A 24448-nucleotide genomic window follows, 5' to 3' on the forward strand; every position below is an offset into this window, starting at 1 on the left:
ATGTTCATAAAGGCAGGGGTACGAGGTATTTGAGGTAGATATGTTCATAAAGGCAGGGGTACGAGGTATTTGAGGTAGATATGTTAATAAAGGCAGGGGTACGAGGTATTTGGAGTAGATATGGTCACTGCAGGGTATTGATAATAATAATAATAATAATAATAATAATAATAATAATAACAATAATAATAGCAGGACCATATATGATGAGTGTGTATGTGTGTGTGTGTGTGTGTGTATGTGTGTGTGTGTGTGTGTATGTGTGTGTGTGTATGTGTGTGTGTGTTATATGTGGGTTTGTGTGAGAGTGTCAGTGTAGAGTGTGAGTGTGTGGGTAGAGTCTTGTGAGTGCAAAATGGGGGCAATGCAGCTAATCCGGGTCACCATTTGATTAACTATTAAGCAGTCTTATGGCTTGGGGATAGTAGCTTTCTCTGAGCCTGTTGGTCTGAGAACTGATGCTCCGGTACTGCTTGCCGGACGGTAGCAGGGAGAACAGTCTATGGCTTGTGTGGCTGAAGTCTTTGGCAATTTTTCAGGCCTTCCTCTGACACCGCCTGATATAGAGGTCCTGGAGGTCAGGGAGCTCGGCCCCAGTGATGTACTGGGGCCATCCACACCACCCTCTGTAGCGCTTAAACATTGTGATTAACGTGTTTATGAGACAAGGGCGGATCCCAGAAATGCTTCTTCTCACAAAATCGTCTGTAAAGTCTGTACGGTTTCGAGCTACAAACTATTATGACCAGTCTATGAAAAGCTGAGACTCTCACAAACACGCATGAGTCGTTAGGTTAGAGGTTATTCTACATAGAAGACCATAGGAAATCCCGGGACATAGTCTCTATAATACTGTAATAAGCTCACATAGTTGCAGTCACAAAACTCCAAACTCCACTCAGTTGTCACTGACTAGTTGGATATCCAGGACTATGGTTAACCTTTGGTCTAACTATGGTTAATATCTTTAAGTCCAGGACTATGGTTAACCTTTGGTCTAACTATGGTTAATATCTTTAAGTCCAGGACTATGGTTAACCTTTGGTCTAACTATGGTTAATATCTTTAAGTCCAGGACTATGGTTAACCTTTGGTCTAACTATGGTTAATATCTTTAAGTCCAGGACTATGGTTAACATTTGGTCTAACTATGGTTAATATCTTTAAGTCCAGGACTATGGTTAACATTTGGTCTAACTATGGTTAATATCTTTAAGTCCAGGACTATGGTTAACCTTTGGTCTAACTATGGTTAATATCTTTAAGTCCAGGACTATGGTTAACCTTTGGTCTAACTATGGTTAATATCTTTAAGTCCAGGACTATGGTTAACCTTTGGTCTAACTATGGTTAATATCTTTAAGTCCAGGACTATGGTTAACCTTTGGTCTAACTATGGTTAATATCTTTAAGTCCAGGACTATGGTTAACATTTGGTCTAACTATGGTTAATATCTTTAAGTCCAGGACTATGGTTAACATTTGGTCTAACTATGGTTAATATCTTTAAGTCCAGGACTATGGTTAACCTTTGGTCTAACTATGGTTAATATCTTTAAGTCCAGGACTATGGTTAACCTTTGGTCTAACTATGGTTAATATCTTTAAGTCCAGGACTATGGTTAACCTTTGGTCTAACTATGGTTAATATCTTTAAGTCCAGGACTATGGTTAACCTTTGGTCTAACTATGGTTAATATCTTTAAGTCCAGGACTATGGTTAACCTTTGGTCTAACTATGGTTAATATCTTTAAGTCCAGGACTATGGTTAACCTTTGGTCTAACTATGGTTAATATCTTTAAGTCCAGGACTATGGTTAACCTTTGGTCTAACTATGGTTAATATCTTTAAGTCCAGGACTATGGTTAACCTTTGGTCTAACTATGGTTAATATCTTTAAGTCCAGGACTATGGTTAACCTTTGGTCTAACTATGGTTAATATCTTTAAGTCCAGGACTATGGTTAACCTGTGTCTGGGAAACAATCCCAACATGTCATGGTATAGTCCACAGTTCAACCATGCATTGTATGGTATGGTTTTGTATTGTATTGTATTGAAGGTATTGTATGGTATTGTATTGTATGGTATTATATTGTATTGTATTGTATTGATGGTATTGTATGGTATTGTATTGATTGTATTGTATTGATTGTATTGTATGGTATTGTATTGATTGTATGGTATTGTATGGTATCTGTATCTCTCTCTGGTCTCTCTGTGACTAGTATCATGTTATCTGGTCTCTCTGTGACTAGTATCACATGTTATCTGGTCTCTCTGTGACTAGTATCACATGTTATCTGGTCTCTCTGGTGTCTCTGTGACTAGTATCACATGTTATCTGGTCTCTCTGGTCTCTCTGTGACTAGTATCACATGTTATCTGGTCTCTCTGGTCTCTATGTGACTAGTATCATGTTATCTGGTCTCTCTGGTCTCTATGTGACTAGTATCATGTTATCTGGTCTCTCTGGTCTCTCTATAACTAGTATCACATGTTCTGTGGTCTGTCTGGTCAATATGTAACTAGTATCACATGTTCTGTGGTCTGTCTAGTCAATCTGTAACTAGTATCACATGTTATCTGGTCTCTCTGTGACTAGTATCACATGTTATCTGGTCTCTCTGTGACTAGTATCACATGTTATCTGGTCTCTCTGGTCTCTCTGTGACTAGTATCATGTTATCTGGTCTCTCTGGTCTCTATGTGACTAGTATCATGTTATCTGGTCTCTCTGGTCTCTCTATAACTAGTATCACATGTTCTGTGGTCTGTCTGGTCAATATGTAACTAGTATCACATGTTCTGTGGTCTGTCTGGTCAATCTGTAACTAGTATCACATGTTATCTGGTCTCTCTGTGACTAGTATCACATGTTATCTGGTCTGTCTGGTCTCTCTGTGACTAGTATCACATGTTATCTGGTCTCTCTGGTCTCTCTGTGACTAGTATCACATGTTATCTGGTCTCTCTGGTCTCTCTGTGACTAGTATCACATGTTATCTGGTCTCTCTGGTCTCTCTGTGACTAGTATCACATGTTATCTGGTCTCTCTGGTCTCTCTGTAACTAGTATCACATGTTATCTGGTCTCTCTGGTGTCTCTGTAACTAGTATCACATGTTATCTGGTCTCTCTGTAGCTAGTATCACATGTTATCTGGTCTCTCTGTGACTAGTATCACATGTTATCTGGTCTGTCTGGTCTCTCTGTGACTAGTATCACATGTTATCTGGTCTGTCTGGTCTCTCTGGTCTCTCTGTGACTAGTATCACATGTTATCTGGTCTCTCTGGTCTCTCTGTGACTAGTATCACATGTTATCTGGTCTGTCTGGTCTCTCTGTGACTAGTATCATGTTATCTGGTCTCTCTGGTCTCTCTATAACTAGTATCACATGTTCTGTGGTCTGTCTGGTCAATCTGTAACTAGTATCACATGTTATCTGGTCTCTCTGGTCTCTCTGTAGCTAGTATCACATGTTATCTGGTCTCTCTGGTGTCTCTGTAACTAGTATCACATGTTATCTGGTCTCTCTGGTCTCTCTGTAACTAGTATCACATGTTATCTGGTCTCTCTGTGACTAGTATCACATGTTATCTGGTCTGTCTGGTCTCTCTGTGACTAGTATCACATGTTATCTGGTCTCTCTGTGACTAGTATCATGTTCTCTGGTCTCTCTGTGACTAGTATCATGGTATCTGGTCTCTCTGGTCTCTCTATAACTAGTATCACATGTTCTGTGGTCTGTCTGGTCAATATGTAACTAGTATCACATGTTCTGTGGTCTGTCTGGTCAATCTGTAACTAGTATCACATGTTATCTGGTCTCTCTGTAGCTAGTATCACATGTTATCTGGTCTCTCTGGTCTCTCTGTAACTAGTATCACATGTTATCTGGTCTCTCTGGTCTCTCTGTGACTAGTATCACATGTTATCTGGTCTCTCTGGTCTCTATGTGACTAGTATCATGTTATCTGGTCTCTCTGTGACTAGTATCACATGTTATCTGGTCTCTCTGTGACTAGTATCACATGTTATCTGGTCTCTCTGGTCTCTCTGTAGCTAGTATCACATGTTATCTGGTCTCTCTGGTCTCTCTGTGACTAGTATCACATGTTATCTGGTCTCTCTGGTCTCTCTGTGACTAGTATCACGTTATCTGGTCTCTCTGGTGTCTCTGTAACTAGTATCACATGTTATCTGGTCTCTCTGGTCTCTCTGTAGCTAGTATCACATGTTATCTGGTCTCTCTGGTCTCTCTGTGACTAGTATCACATGTTATATGGTCTCTCTGGTCTCTCTGTGACTAGTATCATGTTATCTGGTCTCTCTGGTGTCTCTGTAACTAGTATCACATGTTATCTGGTCTCTCTGTGACTAGTATCACATGTTATCTGGTCTCTCTGGTCTCTCTGTGACTAGTATCACATGTTATCTGGTCTCTCTGTGACTAGTATCACATGTTATCTGGTCTCTCTGGTCTCTCTGTGACTAGTATCATGTTCTCTGGTCTCTCTGGTCTCTCTGTGACTAGTATCATGTTATCTGGTCTCTCTGGTCTCTCTATAACTAGTATCACATGTTCTGTGGTCTGTCTGGTCAATCTGTAACTAGTATCACATGTTATCTGGTCTCTCTGGTCTCTCTGTAGCTAGTATCACATGTTATCTGGTCTCTCTGGTGTCTCTGTAACTAGTATCACATGTTATCTGGTCTCTCTGGTCTCTCTGTAACTAGTATCACATGTTATCTGGTCTCTCTGTGACTAGTATCACATGTTATCTGGTCTGTCTGGTCTCTCTGTGACTAGTATCACATGTTATCTGGTCTCTCTGTGACTAGTATCATGTTCTCTGGTCTCTCTGTGACTAGTATCATGGTATCTGGTCTCTCTGGTCTCTCTATAACTAGTATCACATGTTCTGTGGTCTGTCTGGTCAATATGTAACTAGTATCACATGTTCTGTGGTCTGTCTGGTCAATCTGTAACTAGTATCACATGTTATCTGGTCTCTCTGTAGCTAGTATCACATGTTATCTGGTCTCTCTGGTCTCTCTGTAACTAGTATCACATGTTATCTGGTCTCTCTGGTCTCTCTGTGACTAGTATCACATGTTATCTGGTCTCTCTGGTCTCTCTGTGACTAGTATCACATGTTATCTGGTCTCTCTGGTCTCTCTGTGACTAGTATCACGTTATCTGGTCTCTCTGGTGTCTCTGTAACTAGTATCACATGTTATCTGGTCTCTCTGGTCTCTCTGTAGCTAGTATCACATGTTATCTGGTCTCTCTGGTCTCTCTGTGACTAGTATCACATGTTATATGGTCTCTCTGGTCTCTCTGTGACTAGTATCATGTTCTCTGGTCTCTCTGGTCTCTCTGTGACTAGTATCATGTTATCTGGTCTCTCTGATGTCTCTGTAACTAGTATCACATGTTATCTGGTCTCTCTGTGACTAGTATCACATGTTATCTGGTCTCTCTGGTCTCTCTGTGACTAGTATCACATGTTATCTGGTCTCTCTGTGACTAGTATCACATGTTATCTGGTCTCTCTGGTCTCTCTGTGACTAGTATCATGTTCTCTGGTCTCTCTGTGACTAGTATCATGTTATCTGGTCTCTCTGGTCTCTCTATAACTAGTATCACATGTTCTGTGGTCTGTCTGGTCTCTCTGTGACTAGTATCATGTTATCTGGTCTCTCTGGTCTCTCTATAACTAGTATCACATGTTCTGTGGTCTGTCTGGTCAATATGTAACTAGTATCACATGTTCTGTGGTCTGTCTGGTCAATCTGTAACTAGTATCACATGTTATCTGGTCTCTCTGTGACTAGTATCATGTTATCTGGTATCTCTGGTATCTCTGTAACTAGTATCATGTTATCTGGTATCTCTGGTATCTCTGGTCTCTCTGGTCTCTCTGGTACTCCTGGGTCATTGTTGTGTCTAGTAGTGAGGCAACACCTTCTCAGAGCGCCCAACGAGCGCGCCCACACACGCACGTACACCCACAGACAAACACATTATTATTCCGTTGCATGTATAGAATGTCAATATTATTTGTCAGACCTCATAAACAGAGAGAGAATGTTAGGACCACAAAACAAATGAAAATTCATTTAGAATATAATTAATTATACTATTTGGTTAGGATTAGGACCCCTCAAAATGGCAGGAGTAGGATAAAGGTTACCAATGCCTGTTTTTAATGATGATTTATTTTATTTTTAATTATATTTGTGTCCTAATTTCTCTCATTGCTTTATATCTCTCTCTCTCTCTCTCTCCATCCCTCCCTCCCTCTTTCCTCCCTCCCTCCCTCTCTCTCTGCCTCCCTCCCTCCCTCCCTCCTCTCCTCCCTCCCCTCCTCCTCCCTCCCTCCCTCCTCTCTCCTCCCTCTCCTCCCTCCCTCCTCTCTCCTTCCCTCTCCCTCCCTCCCTCCTCCCCTCCTCTCTCCCTCCCTCTCTCCCTCCCTCTCCCCATCCCCCCTCCCTCTCTCTCTCCCTCCTCCCTCTCCTCCTCTCTCCCTCCCTCCCTCCCTCTCTCCTCCTAATAGTAAGTTCCACGTACCTTCTAGGATCTGTTCAGTGCTGCTGCTGATCTGGGCCTTACCCTGGGTCACCATCTCTCCCTCTAGTCCTGCCTGGTGCTCTGTACTCAACCGTTATTCAACCAAGCCAGTCGGCTACGGTGGCTAAGCCTGTCCAATAGTTTCAGAAATATTACATATACCTACAGCTACTAATACTCAGAGCAACATGATAATATTAAAGACTGAAAATTGAGGCTATCGGTTAAGAACTAATTATATTTGTAACAACACCTCCTCGGAAAGCCTAGCCAGGACAGAGAATCAGCATCAGCAGGGGATCTTTCAGGTGTGTCTGTCTGTCGGTCTGTGTCTGTCTGTGTGTGTCTGTCTGTGTGTGTGTGTGTGTGTGTGTGTACGTGTTGGAGGGAAGGTAGGCAGGTGGGGATATTTACCTGTGTCCTCTCTCCAACTAGGGCGTGGCCTATCCCCTTCCCTAATGGTCTGTTTCTGTCTGAGTGAGACTGCTCTGTTGATGCTGCAGTCTCCTGACACAACGTGGAACACAGGAGAGACTCATTAACAACCCAATTAAGATCTACTGTAAGTTGTACTTCGCTTAGTGAAGCGTGTTTATTCTATATCTTTATATCATATAGTTTTGGTGCTATCATGAACGCGAGTCCTGTGATGAGTGTACGCTCATGAATAAACAATAGGTGGTATCTGACGCCATGCTAGTGGGGGGGGGGAACTTTGATCCAAACACAAGATGATCTGATCACCGGACACAGGCCTCGTTGACTGGAATCGTAGTCGTCGCCTAACTCTGAACATCTGTAGTAAGCGTCATCTGTAGGTTTTGTAGCCAATGGGTCCTAGGAGAGGTAGAGGCCGCCACAGTGTCATTACCAGGGAGGGAGAGAGGGAGGGAGAGACGGAGGGAGCTATAGGAGGGGGAGAGAGAGGGAGAGAGGGAGGGATGGAGGCAGGGGGAGAGGGAGGGAGGTAGGAAGAGAGAGCGAGAGAGACGGAGGGAGAGAGGGAGGGAGGGAGAGAGAGACGGAGGGAGCTATAGGAGGGAGGGAGGGAGGGAGGGAGAGAGGGAGGGAGAGAGGAAGAGAGAGAGAGACGGAGGGAGCTATAGGAGGGAGGGAGGGAGGGAGGGAGAGAGGGAGGGAGAGAGGAAGAGAGAGAGAGACGGAGGGAGCTATAGGAGGGGGAGAGAGGGAGGGAGAGAGAGACGGAGGGAGCTATAGGAGGGAGGGAGAGAGGGAGGGAGAGAGGAAGAGAGAGAGAGACGGAGGGAGCTATAGGAGGGGGAGAGAGGGAGAGAGGGAGGGATGGAGGCAGGGGGAGAGGGAGGGAGGTAGGTAGGAAGGGAGAGAGAGTGGGAGAGAAAGAGGGAGAGATGGAGGGGGAGAGAGAGAGGGAGAGAGGGAGGGATGGAGGCAGGGGGAGAGGGATGGGGAGGGAGGGAGAGAAAGAGAGGGAGGTAGGAAGGGAGAGAGAGTGGGAGAGAGAGTGGGAGAGAGATGGATGGAGGCAGGCAGGCAGGGGAGAGGGATGAGGAGGGAGGGAGGGAGGGAGGGAGCTATAGGAGGGGGAGAGAGAGGGAGAGAGGGAGGGAGCTATAGAAGGGAGAGAGGGAGGGGAATAGAAAATCAGCAGTTATTAGTCAATCTTAATTGTTATAAAGAATAGTAGTGCAAGAATAGTGTCTTCCAGAAGTCATTTATAGTGCTTACCAGAGTACACACTAATAGCGTCTTCCAGAAGTCATCATTACCAGAGTACACACTAACAGTAATCCAATTCCATGGTGATCTGCACAGTGTGTCCTATTATATACAGTAGATAGGTGTTGCATAGAATACCTGTAAAAAGCATCAACTGACACACACCTGAAAATGTTTGTTTCTTACTAAGTGTGAGTAAACTGTATAAAAAGAAAACACAGTATATACAGTATGGTAGGTTAGGGTTCGCCATTCAATATAGTGTGTTGACTTTATTTTTATTTTTACAGTTGCATAAAAGAACGCCACACACACTCCACATTCCCAAATAACTGTGACCTGCTTAACAAATGTAGGCATTATCCTTGCATATTCAATAGTTAGAACAACAACAACAAAAAAGCATATTTATACAAAAAAATCACATTCATACTTTAAAATAATATTTAAAAAAATAGGGTGCAAATAGGGTGCCATTTGGGATGCCAACAAAGTGCAGGCATTGAGGAAACAGGAAGCGTCCGTTGTGAGGAGAGGGTTCAGCCAATCAGACGTCTCCAAACTTCTTCATCATCGCCTTCCGACTGAGCTCATAGGCCAAGAAGAGAGCTCCGTTGGCAGGGAAGGTTCTAATCATGGTGGGGGTGAGGCCTGAGTAGAGAGGAGCCACTCCTACAGGAAGAACAGAAACATAGAGAATGACAGGTTCTGTGTAGAATATAAACTGTTGAACATTTGATGTACCATCTTAAAATCACAGTGAACCAGTGGTGTAAAGTACTTAAGTAAAAATAGTTTTTGGGGTATCTGTCCAATATTTATATTTTTGACAACATTTACTACATTCCTAAAGAAAATAATATACTTTTTAATAATATACATTTTCCCTGACACCCAAAAGTACTTGTTACATTTTTAATGCTTAGCAGGACAGGAAAATTACTTTTGATACTTAAGTATATTTCAAACCAAATATTTTTAGACTTTTATTCAAGTACTATTTTACAGGGTGACATACACTCTTACTTGAGTCATTTTCTGTTAAGGTATCTTTACTTTTACTCAAGTATGACAATTGGGTACTTTTTCCACCCCTGCAGTGAACTGGAAGAGACAGTCCTGCTCACTGTGTACTGTATACACATTTCATGTAGTAACCAAATATATTTTTTGGTTACTACATGTTACTACATGTTACAGAAAATGACTCAAGTAAGAGTGTAAGTCACCCAGTAAAATACTACTTGAATAAAAGTCTAAAAATATTTGGTTTGAAATATACTTAAGTATCAAAAGTAATTTTCCTGTCCTGCTAAGCATTAAAAATGTAACAAGTACTTTTGGGTGTCAGGGAAAATGTATATTATTAAAAAGTATATTATTTTCTTCTCTATTTTAGATTCTTCAAAGTAGCCACCCTTTGCCTTGATGACAGCTTTGCATTCTCTCAACCAGCTTCATGAGATAGTCACCTGGAATGCTTTTCCAACAGTCTTGAAGGTGTTCCTACATATCCTGAGCACTTGTTGGCTGCTTTTCCTTCACTCTGCGGTCCAACTCATCCCAAACCATCTCAATTGGGTTGAGGTCGGGTGATTGTGGAGGCCAGGTCATCCGACGCAGCACTCCATCACTCTCCTTCTTGGCCAAATAGCCCTTACCACAGACTGGAGGTGTGTTTTGGGTTATCGTCCTGTTGAAAAATAAATGAGTGTCACACTAAGCCCAAACCAGATGGGCTGGCGTATCGCTGCAGAATGCTGTGGTAGCCATGCTGGTTAAGTGTGCCTTGAATTCTTAATAAATCACAGACAGTGTAACCAGCATAGCACCCCCACACCATCACACCTCCTCCTCCATGCTTCACACATGCGGAGATCATCCGTTCACCTACTCTGCGTCTCACAAAGGCATAGCGGTTGGAATCAAAATTCTCAAATTTGGACAGATTTCCACCATTCTAATGTCCATTGCTCATGTTTCTTGGCCCAAGCAAGTGTCTTCTTCTTATTGGTGTCCTTTAGTAGTGGTTTCTTTGCAGCAATTCGACCATGAAGGCCTGATTCATGCAGTCTCCTCTGAACAGTTGATGTTGAGATGTGTCTGTTACTTGAACTCTGTGAGGTGCAATCTGAGGTGCAGTTAATTGCTGATTTCTGTTGCTGGTAACTCTAATGAACTTATCCTCTGCAGCAGAGGTAACTCTGGGTCTTCCATTCCTGTTCGGTTCTGGATTGACTGACCTTTACAGTGAGGGAAAAAAGTATTTGATCCCCTGCTGATTTTGTACGTTTGCCCACTGACAAAGAAATGGTAATAATTTGAATGGTAGGTTTATTTGAACAGTGAGAGACAGAATAACAACAAAAAAATCCTGAAAAACGCATGTCAAAAATTTTATAAATTGATTTGCATTTTAATGAGGGAAATAAGTATTTGAACCCTCTGCAAAACATGACTTAGTACTTGGTGGCAAAACCCTTGTTGGCAATCACAGAGGTCAGACGTTTCTTGTAGTTGGCCACCAGGTTTGCACACATCTCAGGAGGGATTTTGTCCCACTCCTCTTTGCAGATCTTCTTCAACTCATTAATGTTTCGAGGCTGACGTTTGGCAACTCGAACCTTCAGCTCCCTCCACAGATTTTCTATGGGATTAAGGTCTGGAGACTGGCTAGGCCACTCCAGGAACTTAATGTGCTTCTTCTTGAGCCACTCCTTTGTTGCCTTGGCCGTGTGTTTTGGGTCATTGTCATGCTAGAATACCCATCCATGACCCATTTTCAATGCACTGGCTGAGGGAAGGAGGTTCTCACCCAAGATTTGACGGTACATGGCCCCGTCCATCGTCCCTTTGATGCGGTGAAGTTGTCCTGTCCCCTTAGCAGAAAAACACCCCCAAAGCATAATGTTTCCACCTCCATGTTTGACGGTGGGGATGGTGTTCTTGGGGTCATAGGCAGCATTCCTCCTCCTCCAAACACGGCGAGTTGAGTTGATGCCAAAGAGCTCCATTTTGGTCTCATCTGACCACAACACTTTCACCCAGTTCTCCTCTGAATCATTCAGATGTTCATTGGCAAACTTCAGACGGGCATGTAGGTGTGCTTTCTTGAGCAGGGGGACCTTGCGGGTGCTGCATGATTTCAGTCCTTCACGGCGTAGTGTGTTACCAATTGTTTTCTTGGTGACTATGGTCCCAGCTGCCTTGAGATCATTGACAAGATCCTCCCGTGTAGTTCTGGGCTGATTCCTCACAGTTCTCATGATCATTGCAACTCCACGAGGTGAGATCTTGCATGGAGCCCCAGGCCGAGGGAGTTTGACAGTTCTTTTGTGTTTCTTCCATTTGCAAATAATCGCACAAACTGATGTCACCTTCTCACCAAGCTGCTTGGCGATGGTCTTGTAGCCCATTCCAGCCTTATGTAGGTCTACAATCTTGTCCCTGACATTCTTGGAGAGCTCTTTGGTCTTGGCCATGGTGGAGAGTTTAGAATCTGATTGATTGATTGCTTCTGTGGACAGGTGTCTTTTATACAGGTAACACGCTGAGATTAGGAGCACTCTCTTTAAGAGTGTGCTCATAATCTCAGCTCGTTACCTGTATAAAAGACACCTGGGAGCCAGAACTCTTTCTGGTTGAGAGGGGGGTCAAATACTTATTTCCCTCATTAAAATGCAAATCAAAATGCAAATCAATTTAAACATTTTTGACATGCGTTTTTCTGGATTTTTTTGTTGTTATTCTGTCTCTCACTGTTCAAATAAACCTACCATTAAAATTATTGACTGATCATTTCTTTGCCAGTGGGCAAATGTACAAAATCAGCAGGGGATCAAATACTTTTTTCCCTCACTGTATATCTTCCTTCAACCATTACCAATATAGTAGTTATTTAATGCAGTATCTATTGTATCACTTTGTTCTCTCACCTTCAGTGCGTATGATCCCCATTAAGGTCTTGATGAAGCCTTGCTGTCTGCCTGCTAGGGAGTGGACCTGGATCCTGGACTTCACACAGTCTATGGGATAGATCACCAGCCACAGGCATGCTCCCCCAAACCCACCACTGAACATCAGAGGGACCAAGCCTAGAGAGGAGAGGATGAGGGGGAGAGGATGAGGGGGAGGGGAGGGAGGAGGGAGAGGAGAGGAGAGGAGAGGAGAGGAGAGGAGAGGAGAGGAGAGGAGAGGAGAGGAGAGGAGAGGAGAGGAGAGGAGAGGAGAGGAAATGAGAGGCCATTTAGAACACAGTGATTACTCAAATAGTTGCATTGCAAAACTTTGCAAGAAACCAATGAATGAATACATATATCCAACAGGTGTTCATGATTCCACCCTCATACCTATACCATCCTTTTCAGTGCTCAGATGCTGAGCGAATGTTGTGCGACATAGCTCGTAGGCTCCGAAGAAGCAGAAATACCCGGGCACCTCCCTGACGATGGTTGTAGTCAAACCCTGGTAGAACCCAAGAGGACCGTCCTTCCTCAACACAGTCCGAACCACGGACCACACCGAACTGGACAGACCCAGGGAGACACAACACAGATATGATACCCTGCAGGTATCTTGCCAGAGGCCTCCATCTTATGCATCAAATCAAATGTATTTTTACATCAGCAGTGGTCACAAAGTGCTTCTACAGAAACCCAGCGAAAAACCCCAAACAGCAATGGGGTTCTCGTCTTATCTTACCTCTTCTGCCCTGCAGGTATCTTGCCGGAGGCCTCCATCTCATGCATGGCCTGCAGACGACACTTGACCAGCTCCGTGGGACAGAGAGCCAGGGATGAGAAGATGGAGGCTAGGGAGCCTGACCACGCCTTCTGGAGGTCACTAAGGAGAGGACCAAGGACCAGGGGGAGAAATTAAGGAGGACAACCATAGCAGAGGGGACATATTTTACAGTAAATTGGAACGGAACACAAAATCCTAAGACTGGTTAATGTTACACAACTGATATTTAAAAGGCACTGTCTTGTGAAAGACTTGTAGGATCATTGTTGAATTACATGCATATACAATTATCTGCTTGGACAGAATTACAAATCATGTGAGATCTAGAAATTACACACAATACACACTCTATAAAGACCCTGTAGAAAGAGCCCAACATGCCAAGGCTTGTCTTGGTGGTCCTATACGGCAGTCTAACCTGAGTTCTACGGCTCTGTCCATGCCGGTGATTCGCCGCAATACGTCCTGGCAGAAACCATAGCTCATGAAGAGGACAGCGTTCTCTGCGACGTTGGCTATGAGGGCTGGGGTGGCTCCTTGGTAAAGCCCTCTCAGACCCACCTGTCTACAGATCCGCCGGGTAACATTGACAGGAAACAGGTACTCAGATTCAGAAACTCTTGGAGGATAATGGAAGTTGGAAAACTTGGAAAAATGCTACAATGGAAAAAATGAATTTGTATTACTACAACCAGTCGTTTTGATGTGTAGCCTCCATCAAGATACACTATATATACAAAAGTATCTGGACACCCCTTCAAAATAGTGGATTCGGCTATTTCAGCCACACCCGTTGCTGACAGGTTTATAAAATTGAGCACACAGCCATGCAATCTCCATAGACAAACAATGGCCGTAGAATGGCCTTACTGAAGAGCTCAGTGACCTTCAATGTGGCACCGTCATAGGATGCCACCTTTCCAACAAGTCAGTTTGTCAAATTTCTGCCCTGCTAGAGCTGCCCCGGTCAACTGTAAGTGCTGTTATTGTGAAGTGGAAATGTCTAGGAACAACAACAGTTCAGCCGTGAAGTGGTAGGCCACACAAGCTCACAGAACGGGACCGGCGAGTGCTGAAGCGCATAGCGAGTAACAATCGTCTGTCTTCAGTTGCAACACTCACTACCGAGTTCCAAGCTGACTCTGGAAGCAACGGCAGCACAATAACTGTTAGTCGGGAGCTTCATGAAATGGGTTTCCATGGCCGAGCAGCAGCACACAAGCCTAAGATCACCAAGCGCAATGCCAAGCGTCGGCTGGAGTGGTGTAAAGCCAAGCTGTTTTTACCTGTAGGTGGACATGAAGCAGTGGAGGAAGCCTCGGTACATGGAAGGGAAGGTCTGCATTTTCACCTTGGCTGTGTCAAATGGCTGGCCACTGAACACACAGGCTGTCCCACCTAGAGGCAACAGGGGAGGAGGAAGATGGAGAGGGTTAGAAACACAGCTCCGGGGTGAGGTTTCCCCTCGGTACAGATCTAGGATCAGAGGAGGGGAGGAGACGGGAGATGGAGAGGGGACAGAGGGGAGGGGAGGAAGGAGATGGAGAGGAGACAGAGGGGAGGAGGGAGATGGAGAGGGGACAGAGGAGAGGGGAGGAGGGAGATGGAGATGGGACAGAGGGGAGGAGGGAGATGGAGATGGGACAGAGGGGAGGAGGGAGATGGAGAGAATACAGAGGAGATGGGAGGAGGGAGATGGAGAGGGGACAAAGGAGAAGGGAGGAGGGAGAAGGAGAGAAGACAAAGGAGAGGGGAGGAGGGAGATGGAGAGAAGACAGAGGGGAGGAGGGAGATGGAGAGGAGACAGAGGGGAGTAGGGAGATGGAGAGGAGACAGAGAAGAGGGGAGGAGGGAGATGGAGATGGGACAGAGGGGAGGAGGGAGATGGAGAGGAGACAGAGGAGGGGGAGGAGGGAGATGGAGAGGAGACAGAGGAGAGGGGAGGAGGGAGATGGAGAGGGGACAAAGGAGAGGGGAGGAGGGAGATGGAGAGGGGACAGAGGGGAGGAGGGAGATGGAGATGGGACAAAGGAGAGGGGAGGAGGGAGATGGAGAGGAGACAGAGGGGAGGGGAGGAGGGAGATGGAGAGGGGACAAAGGAGAGGGGAGGAGGGAGATGGAGAGGGGACAGAGGGGAGTAGGGAGATGGAGAGGAGACAGAGGAGATGGGAGGAGGGAGATGGAGAGGGGACAAAGGAGAGGGGAGGAGGGAGATGGAGAGGGGACAGAGGGGAGTAGGGAGATGGAGAGGGGACAGAGGAGAGGGGAGGAGGGAGATGGAGAGGGGACAGAGGGGAGTAGGGAGATGGAGAGGAGACAGAGGAGAGGGGAGTAGGGAGATGGAGAGGGGACAGAGGAGAGGGGAGGAGGGAGATGGAGAGGGGGACAAAGGAGAGGGGAGGAGGGAGATGGAGAGGGGACAGAGGGGAGTAGGGAGATGGAGAGGAGACAGAGAAGAGGGGAGGAGGGAGATGGAGATGGGACAGAGGGTAGGAGGGAGATGGAGAGGAGACAGAGGAGAGGGGAGGAGGGAGATGGAGAGGAGACAGAGGAAAGGGGAGGAGGGAGATGGAGAGAAGACAAAGAGGTGAAAGGGAAACTAATATTTTGTTAGCACATTTACTACGTATGAATCAGGATCAATCCCTTGACAACACCCAACATTATATTCTGCTGACTTTTCCTTCTTAACCTTCCCAAAATAGACGACACATTTTGATGGCAGGCCTACTGTAGCCACTCCTGTCTGGAGGTGTCCTCCTTACTGTTGCCAACCTGTCTCCTTGTCTGGAGGTGTCCTCCCTACTGTTGCCAACCTGTTTCCTTGTCTGGAGGTGTCCTCCCTACTGTTGCCAACCTGCCTCCTTGTCTGGAGGTGTCCTCCTTACTGTTGCCAACCTGGCTCCTTGTCTGGAGGTGTCCTCCTTACTGTTGCCAACCTGTCTCCTTGTCTGGAGGTGTCCTCCTCCCAGTTAGGGGAAGTGACGAGCTCTACAGCAGAGTCTCAGCACTTAATCGCTGGTTGAAAACTGTTTTCTGCCCCTCCCAAAAGATAACATTTGTGGATAATTGGCCCTCTTTCTGGGACTCACCCACAAACAGGACCAAGCCTGACCTGCTGAGGAGTGACGGACTCCATCCTAGCTGGAGGGGTGCTCTCCTCTTATCTACCAACATAGATAGGGCTCTAACTCCTCTAGCCCCACAGTGAAATAGGGTGCAGGCCAGGCAGCAGGCTGTTAGCCAACCTGCCAGCTTAGTGGAGTCTGCCAATAGCACAGTCAGTGTAGTCAGCTCAGCCATACCCATTGAGACTGTGTCTGTGCCTCGACCTAGGTTGGGCAAAACTAAACATGGCGGTGTTCACCCTAGCAATCTTATTAGGATAAAGACCTCCTCCATTCCTGCCATTATTGAAAGAGATCGTGATACCTCACATCTCAAAATAGGGTTACTTAATGTTAGATCCCTCACTTCAAAGGCAGTCATAGTCAATGAACTAATCACTGATCATAATCTCGATGTGATTGGCCTGACTGAAACATGGCTTAAGCCTGATGAATTTGCTGTGTTAAATGAGGCCTCACCTCCTGGTTACACTAGTGACCATATTCCCCGTGCATCCCGCAAAGGCGGAGGTGTTGCTAACATTTACGATAGCAAATTTCAATTTACAAAAAAAAATGGCGTTTTCATCTTTTGAGCTTCTAGTCATGAAATCTATGCAGCCTACTCAATCACTTTTTATAGCTACTGTTTACAGGCCTCCTGGGCCATATACAGCGTTCCTCTCTGAGTTTCCTGAATTCCTATCAGACCTTGTAGTCATAGCAGATCATATTCTAATTTTTGGTGATTTTAATATTCACATGGAGAAGTCCACAGACCCACTCCAAAAGTCTTTCGGAGCCATTATCGACTCAGTGGGTTTTGTCCAACATGTCTCTGGACCTACTCACTGCCACAGTCATACTCTGGACCTAGTTTTGTCCCATGGAATAAATGTTGTAGATCTTAATGTTTTTCCACAAAATCCTGGACTATCGAACCACCATTTTATTACATTTGCAATCGCAACAAATAATCTGCTCAGACCCCAACCAAGGAGCATCAAAAGTCGTGCTATAAATTCTCAAACAACACAAAAATTCATTGATGCCCTTCCAGACTCCTTCTGCCTACCCAAGGACGTCAGAGGACAAAAATCAGTTAACCACTTAACTGAGGAACTCAATTTAACCTTGCGCAATACCCTAGATGCAGTTGCACCCCTAAAAACGAAAAACATTTGTCATAAGAAACTAGCTCCCTGGTATACAGAAAATACCCGGAGCTTTGAAGCAAGCTTCCAGGAAATTGGAACGGAAATGGCGCCACACCAAACTGGAAGTCTTCCGACTAGCTTGGAAAGACAGTACCGTGCAGTACCGAAGAGCCCTCACTGCTGCTCGATCATCCTACTTTTCCAACTTAATTGAGGAAAATAAGAACAATCCAAAATTTCTTTTGATACTGTTGCAAAGCTAACTAAAAAGCAGCATTCCCCAAGAGAGGATGGCTTTCACTTCAGCAGTGATAAATTCATGAACTTCTTTGAGGAAAAGATCATGACCATTAGAAAGCAAATTACGGACTCCTCTTTGAATCTGCGTATTCCTCCAGGGCTTAGCTGTCCTGGATCTGCACAGCTCTGCGAGGGCCTGGGATCGGGAGAGACACTTAAGTGTTTTAGTACTATATCTCTTGACACAATGATGAAAATAATCATGGCCTCTAAACCTTCAAGCTGCATACTGGATCCTATTCCTACTAAACTGCTGAAGGAGCTGCTTCCTGTGCTTGGCCCTCCTATGTTGAACATAATAAACAGCTCTCTATCCACCGGATGTGTACCAAACTCACTAAAAGTGGCAGTGATAAAGCCTCTCTTGAAAAAGCCAAACCTTGACCCGGAAAATATAAAAAACTATCGGCCTATATCGAATCTTCCATTCCTCTCAAAAATTTTAGAAAAAAGCTGTTGCGCAGCAACTCACTGCCTTTCTGAAGACAAACAATGTATACGAAATGCTTCAGTCTGGTTTTAGACCCCATCATAGCACTGAGACTGCACTTGTGAAGGTGGTAAATGACCTTTTAATGGCGTCAGACCGAGGCTCTGCATCTGTCCTCGTGCTACTAGACCTTAGTGCTGCCTTTGACACCATCGATCACCACATTCTTTTGGAGAGACTGGAAACCCAAATTGGTCTACACGGACAAGTTCTGGCCTGGTTTAGATCCTACCTGTCGGAAAGATATCAGTTTGTCTCTGTGAATGGTCTGTCCTCCGACAAATCAACTGTACATTTCGGTGTTCCTCAAGGTTCCGTTTTAGGACCACTATTGTTTTCACTATATATTTTACCTCTTGGGGATGTTATTCGAAAACATAATGTTAACTTTCACTGCTATGCGGATGACACACAGCTGTACATTTCAATGAAACATGGTGAAGCCCCCAAAATTGCCCTCGCTAGAAGCCTGTGTTTCAGACATAAGGAAGTGGATGGCTGAAAACTTTTTACTTTTAAACTCGGACAAAACAGAGATGCTTGTTCTAGGTCCCAAGAAACAAAGAGATCTTCTGTTAAATCTGACAATTCATCTAGATGGTTGTAAAGTCGTCTCAAATAAAACTGTGAAGGACCTCGGTGTTACTCTTGACCCTGATCTCTCTTTTTGACGAACATATCAAGACTGTTTCAAGGACAGCTTTTTTCCATCTACGTAACATTGCAAAAATCAGAAATTTTCTGTCCAAAAATGATGCAGAAAAATTAATCCATGCATTTGTTACTTCTAGGTTAGACTACTGCAATGCTCTATTTTCCGGCTACCCGGATAAAGCACTAAATAAACTTCAGTTAGTGCTAAATACGGCTGCTAGAATCCTGACTAGAACCAAGAAATTTGATCATATTACTCCAGTGCTAGCTTCCCTACACTGGCTTCCTGTTAAGGCAAGGGCTGATTTCAAGGTTTTACTGTTAACCTATAAAGCATTACATGGGCTTGCTCCTACCTATCTTTCCGAGTTGGTCCTGCCGTACATACCAATACGTACGCTACGGTCACAAGACGCAGGCCTCCTAATTGTCCCTAGAATTTCTAAGCAAACAGCGGGAGGCAGGGCTTTCTCCTATAGATCTCCATTTTTATGGAACAGTCTGCCTACCCATGTGAGAGACGCAGACTCGGTCTCAACCTTTAAGTCTTTACTGAAGACTTATCTCTTCAGTAGGTCATATGATTGAGTGTAGTCTGGCCCAGGAGTGTGAAGGTGAACGGAAAGGCTGGAGCAACGAACAGCCCTTGCTGTCTCTGCCGGGCCGGTTCCCCTCTCCACTGGGGTTCTCTGCCTCTAACCCTGTTGCAGGGCTGAGTCACTGGCTTGCTGGTGCTCTTTCATGCCGTCCCTGGGAGGGGTGCGTCACTTGAGTGGGTTGAGTTACTGACGTGATCTTCCTGTCTGGGTTGGCGCCCCCCCTGGTTTGTGCTGTGGTGGAGACCTCTGTGGGCTATACTCGGCCTTGTCTCAGGATTGTAAGTTGGTGGTTGGGGATATCCCTCTAGTGGTGCGGGGCTGTGCTTTGGCGGAGTGGGTGGGGTTATATCCTTCCTGTTTGGCCCTGTCCGGGGTTTCTTCGGATGGGGCCACAGTGTCTCCGGACCGCTCCTGTCTCAGCCTCCAGTATTTATGCTGCAGTAGTTTATGTGTCGGGGGGCTGGGGTTAGTTGGTTATACCTGGAGTACTTCTCCTGTCTTATCCAGTGTCCTGTGTGAATTTAAGTATGCTCTCTCTAATTCTCTCGTTCTCTCTTTCTCTCTGAGAACCTGAGCCCTAGGACCATACGTCAGGACTACCGGGCATGATGACACCTTGCTGTCCCCAGTCCGCCTGGCCTTGCTGCTATTCCAGTTTCAACTGTTCTGCCTGCGGCTACGAAACCCCTACCTGTCCCAGACCTGCTGTTTTCAACTCTTTAATGATCGGCTATGAAAAGCCAACTGAGAGACCTGAGCCCTAGGACCATACGTCGGGACTACCGGCCGTGGTGACTCCTTGCTGTCCCCAGTCCGCCTGGCCTTGCTGCTATTCCAGTTTCAACTGTTCTGCCTGCGGTTATGGAACCCCTACCTGTCCCAGACCTGCTGTTTTCAACTCTTAATGATCGGCTATGAAAAGCCAACTGAGATTTATTCCTGATTATTATTTGACCATGCTTGTCACTTATGAACATTTTTGAACATCTTGGCATGGTTCTGTTATAATCTCCACCCGGCACAGCCAGAAGAGGACTGGCCACCCCTCATAGCCTGGTTCCTCTCTAGGTTTCTTCCTAGGCTTTCGCCTTTCTAGGGAGTTTTTCCTAGCCACCGTGCTTCTACACCTGCATTACTAGCTGTTTGGGGTTTTAGGCTGGGTTTCTGTACAGCACTTCGAGATATTAGCTGATGTAAGAAGGGCTATATAAAATAAAATTGATTGATTGATTACTGTTGCCAACCTGCCTCCTTGTCTGGAGGTGTCCTCCTTACTGTTGCCAACCTGCCTCCTTGTCTGGAGGTGTCCTCCTTACTGTTGCCAACCTGTCTCCTTGTCTGGAGGTGTCCTCCCTACTGTTGCCAACCTGCCTCCTTGTCTGGAGGTGTCCTCCTTACTGTTGCCAACCTGTCTCCTTGTCTGGAGGTGTCCTCCTTACTGTTGCCAACCTGTCTCCTTGTCTGGAGGTGTCCTCCTTACTGTTGCCAACCTGCCTCCTTGTCTGGAGGTGTCCTCCTTACTGTTGCCAACCTGTCTCCTTGTCTGGAGGTGTCCTCCTTACTGTTGCCAACCTGCCTGGAGGTGTCCTCCTTACTGTTGCCAACCTGCCTGGAGGTGTCCTCCTTACTGTTGCCAACCTGCCTGGAGGTGTCCTCCTTACTGTTGCCAACCTGCCTGGAGGTGTTCTCCTTACTGTTGCCAACCTGCCTCCTTGTCTGGAGGTGTCCTCCTTACTGTTGTCAACCTGTCTCCTTGTCTGGAGGTGTCCTCCTTACTGTTGCCAACCTGTCTCCTTGTCTGGAGGTGTCCTCCTTACTGTTGCCAACCTGTCTCCTTGTCTGGAGGTGTCCTCCTTACTGTTGCCAACCTGACTCCTTGTCTGGAGGTGTCCTCCTTACTGTTGCCAACCTGACTCCTTGTCTGGAGGTGTCCTCCTTACTGTTGCCAACCTGTCTCCTTGTCTGGAGGTGTCCTCCTTACTGTTGCCAACCTGCCTCCTTGTCTGGAGGTGTCCTCCTTACTGTTGCCAACCTGCCTCCTTGTCTGGAGGTGTCCTCCTTACTGTTGCCAACCTGACTCCTTGTCTGGAGGTGTCCTCCTTACTGTTGCCAACCTGACTCCTTGTCTGGAGGTGTCCTCCTTACTGTTGCCAACCTGACTCCTTGTCTGGAGGTGTCCTCCTTACTGTTGCCAACCTGTCTCCTTGTCTGGAGGTGTCCTCCTTACTGTTGCCAACCTGCCTCCTTGTCTGGAGGTGTCCTCCTTACTGTTGCCAACCTGACTCCTTGTCTGGAGGTGTCCTCCTTACTGTTGCCAACCTGTCTCCTTGTCTGGAGGTGTCCTCCTTACTGTTGCCAACCTGACTCCTTGTCTGGAGGTGTCCTCCTGACTGTTGCCAACCTGCCTCCTTGTCTGGAGGTGTCCTCCTCACTGTTGCCAACCTGACTGGAGGTGTCCTCCTTACTGTTGCCAACCTGCCTGGAGGTGTCCTCCTTACTGTTGCCAACCTGCCTGGAGGTGTCCTCCTTACTGTTGCCAACCTGCCTGGAGGTGTCCTCCTTACTGTTGCCAACCTGCCTCCTTGTCTGGAGGTGTCCTCCTCACTGTTGCCAACCTGACTGGAGGTGTCCTCCTTACTGTTGCCAACCTGCCTCCTTGTCTGGAGGTGTCCTCCTTACTGTTGCCAACCTGCCTGGAGGTGTCCTCCTTACTGTTGCCAACCTGCCTGGAGGTGTCCTCCTTACTGTTGCCAACCTGCCTGGAGGTGTCCTCCTTACTGTTGCCAACCTGCCTGGAGGTGTCCTCCTTACTGTTGCCAACCTGCCACACATTGTTAGGGGAGTTATATGTTTTTTTTTATATGGAACAGGGAATGTACTGCAGACCTACTGTACGTCTGCATCCCAAATGCCACCCTATTCCCTACATAGAGCACTACTTTCCACAAGAGCCTATGGGCCCTGGTTAAAAGTAGTGCACTAGAATAGGGAATAGGGTGCCATTTTGGAGGAAACCTAGATGTAGACCTACCTATCGCTCCAGCTGAGAGGTCTATGATGGCCTGGACCACTGGATGTGGTGCCATGATGATGATGTGATGATGATGATGATGATGATGTTAAACCTTCACCACTGGTCACAGAAGAACACATCACCCACAGTAAATATTCACAGGCTGTCACAGAAGAACACATCACCCACAGTAAATATTCACAGGCTGTCATAGAAGAACACATCACCCACAGTAAATATTCACAGGCTGTCACAGAAGAACACATCACCCACAGTAAACATTCACAGGCTGTCACAGAAGAACACATCACCCACAGTAAACATTCACAGACAGTCACAGAAGAACACATCACCCACAGTAAACATTCACAGGCTGTCACAGAAGAACACATCACCCACAGTAAACATTCACAGGCTGTCACAGAAGAACACATCACCCACAGTAAACATTCACAGACTGTCACAGAAGTTCATAAACTGATACAACTATTATGTTAGGCGGTCAAGGTGGATGATTTAACAACACCCTTCTACTGTCCCTGTGTGTTCTATCAAACACTTAAAGGCCTACATAAAAGTAATCATGTGGCAGTATCACAGTTCCTGTATGTAACTATCATCTATAATTTCCATTAAAATGTTGTCATTATGTCTTGAGAGAAGTAAATCTATTTGCGGGTCAGTAATTGTGCTAAAGAAGACTAATGGATGGCCTAAACCTGGTCTAATTATAGAGGCAGCAGATTGGCGGCATCCAAAATGGCAACCTATTCCCGATGTAGTGCACTTCTTTTGATCGGGGCCTTGATCAGAAGAAGTGCACTACAAAGGGGCTAGGGTGCCATTTGGGACACAGTTAGGTTAGCCTACTGATGTGTCTCCAGTTCAGGTGTCCATTCATTCCCTCAGAACCGGATAGAAGGCTATGCGTGCCATGGCCTCAAACCAAGCCATATTATACCCACAGGAATGGGGAGTAACTGATTACACGTAATCTGATAACTTTTTCATTTTTTATGTAATCAGATATTACCAGCCAAAAATATTGTAATAAGATCACAGATACTTTAGAAAAACTAGATGATTACTTATTGGATCACTTTTAAATTGAGAAAGGATGTTTGCGAGAAAATAAATACATTACGAAACCTTTCTGTTGTTCCACCCTTGAAAAAAAAAAAGGCGCAAATTTAAAGTTTGTTCCACCTGAGCCAGTCTGACCAGCCATATATTTTAATCATAGGCTGAATATTATGTTTGAATCGAGGCTTACCAGTATCCGTGTCAGTCTGTTTCTGCTTTGCCAATTTTTGTCGGTGTAGCGTTGTTGTAGTTACAGTAGACTGGTCTATACCCAGATTAAAGCGGAAGACCATTTGTCACATACAGTCCACAATAACATGCATTGTCGGGAAAAAAATCCTGAAATATGTCACTCGACATGACAGTTGGATTTGATGGTTGACTGAATTTCAAGCCACATTCCCTCATGGACGCGCTCTGCCAAATCCACTCATGCTAAATTCCGTTCAGACAATCGCGGAAGTTCCTTGCCAGCGTCAATCAGTTAGCGTTCCTTGATGTCTTCTTCCTGATTTAGTTGAACAAGTCTTCACCTGCTTTGGAACGCTGTCGCCCCTGTTGCGCTTGCTGGCGCATGGCCCAGGAATACATTGCGACTTTTAAATCTGTGAACAAACCTTTGTGATTGTGAACGAAATGCGAGACATTAGGCTATTATGCAAACATATTACTGTGTGTGTGTGTACCTGATGTGTACAGGAAAGACGCCCTACAACTGGCACAATGTGGCAGTACCCGCAAATGGCCAAAAGATGTTAGCACAGGCAAAGAGTCCGCGGAGAAGTGTGGGCTGTTTTGGCTGATCTCCTGCAGGTTGACAGTGTTGTCCAATTTTACATTTACGTCATTTAGCAGACGCTCTTATCCAGAGCGACTCACAACTTGGTGCATTCACCTTATAGCCAGTGGGATAACCACTTTACAATATGTTTTTTATTTTATTTTTTAGGGGGGGTAGAAGGATTACTTTATCCCATCCCAGGTATTCCTTAAAGAGGTGGGGTTTCAAGTGTCTCCGGAAGGTG

The 24448-nt window shown here is 45.6% G+C and overlaps 1 protein-coding gene across 2 annotated transcripts; it reads right to left on the reverse strand.

Annotated features, from left to right (window-relative positions):
- Positions 1-8516: 8516 nt before the first annotated feature.
- slc25a15a (solute carrier family 25 member 15a) lies at positions 8517-24145 on the reverse strand. Of its 2 annotated transcripts, none has more exons than XM_041877114.2 (8): positions 23614-24145; positions 22359-22460; positions 14307-14418; positions 13439-13585; positions 12979-13119; positions 12627-12802; positions 12213-12371; positions 8517-8949 (listed from the first exon to the last, which is right to left on the reverse strand). In XM_041877114.2, the coding sequence occupies exons 2-8, from the start codon at positions 22411-22413 to the stop codon at positions 8825-8827; spliced, it is 915 nt and encodes a 304-aa protein (XP_041733048.1). In that variant the 5' UTR covers positions 22414-22460; positions 23614-24145; the 3' UTR covers positions 8517-8824. The 2 variants fall into 2 exon arrangements, with proteins under 2 accessions (XP_041733048.1, XP_041733047.1); XM_041877113.2 differs by having other exon boundaries at positions 22359-22503.
- Positions 24146-24448: the final 303 nt, after the last annotated feature.

Source organism: Coregonus clupeaformis, chromosome 5 (assembly GCF_020615455.1).
Source record: "Coregonus clupeaformis isolate EN_2021a chromosome 5, ASM2061545v1, whole genome shotgun sequence".
In the NCBI taxonomy this organism is placed as follows: domain Eukaryota; kingdom Metazoa; phylum Chordata; class Actinopteri; order Salmoniformes; family Salmonidae; genus Coregonus; species Coregonus clupeaformis.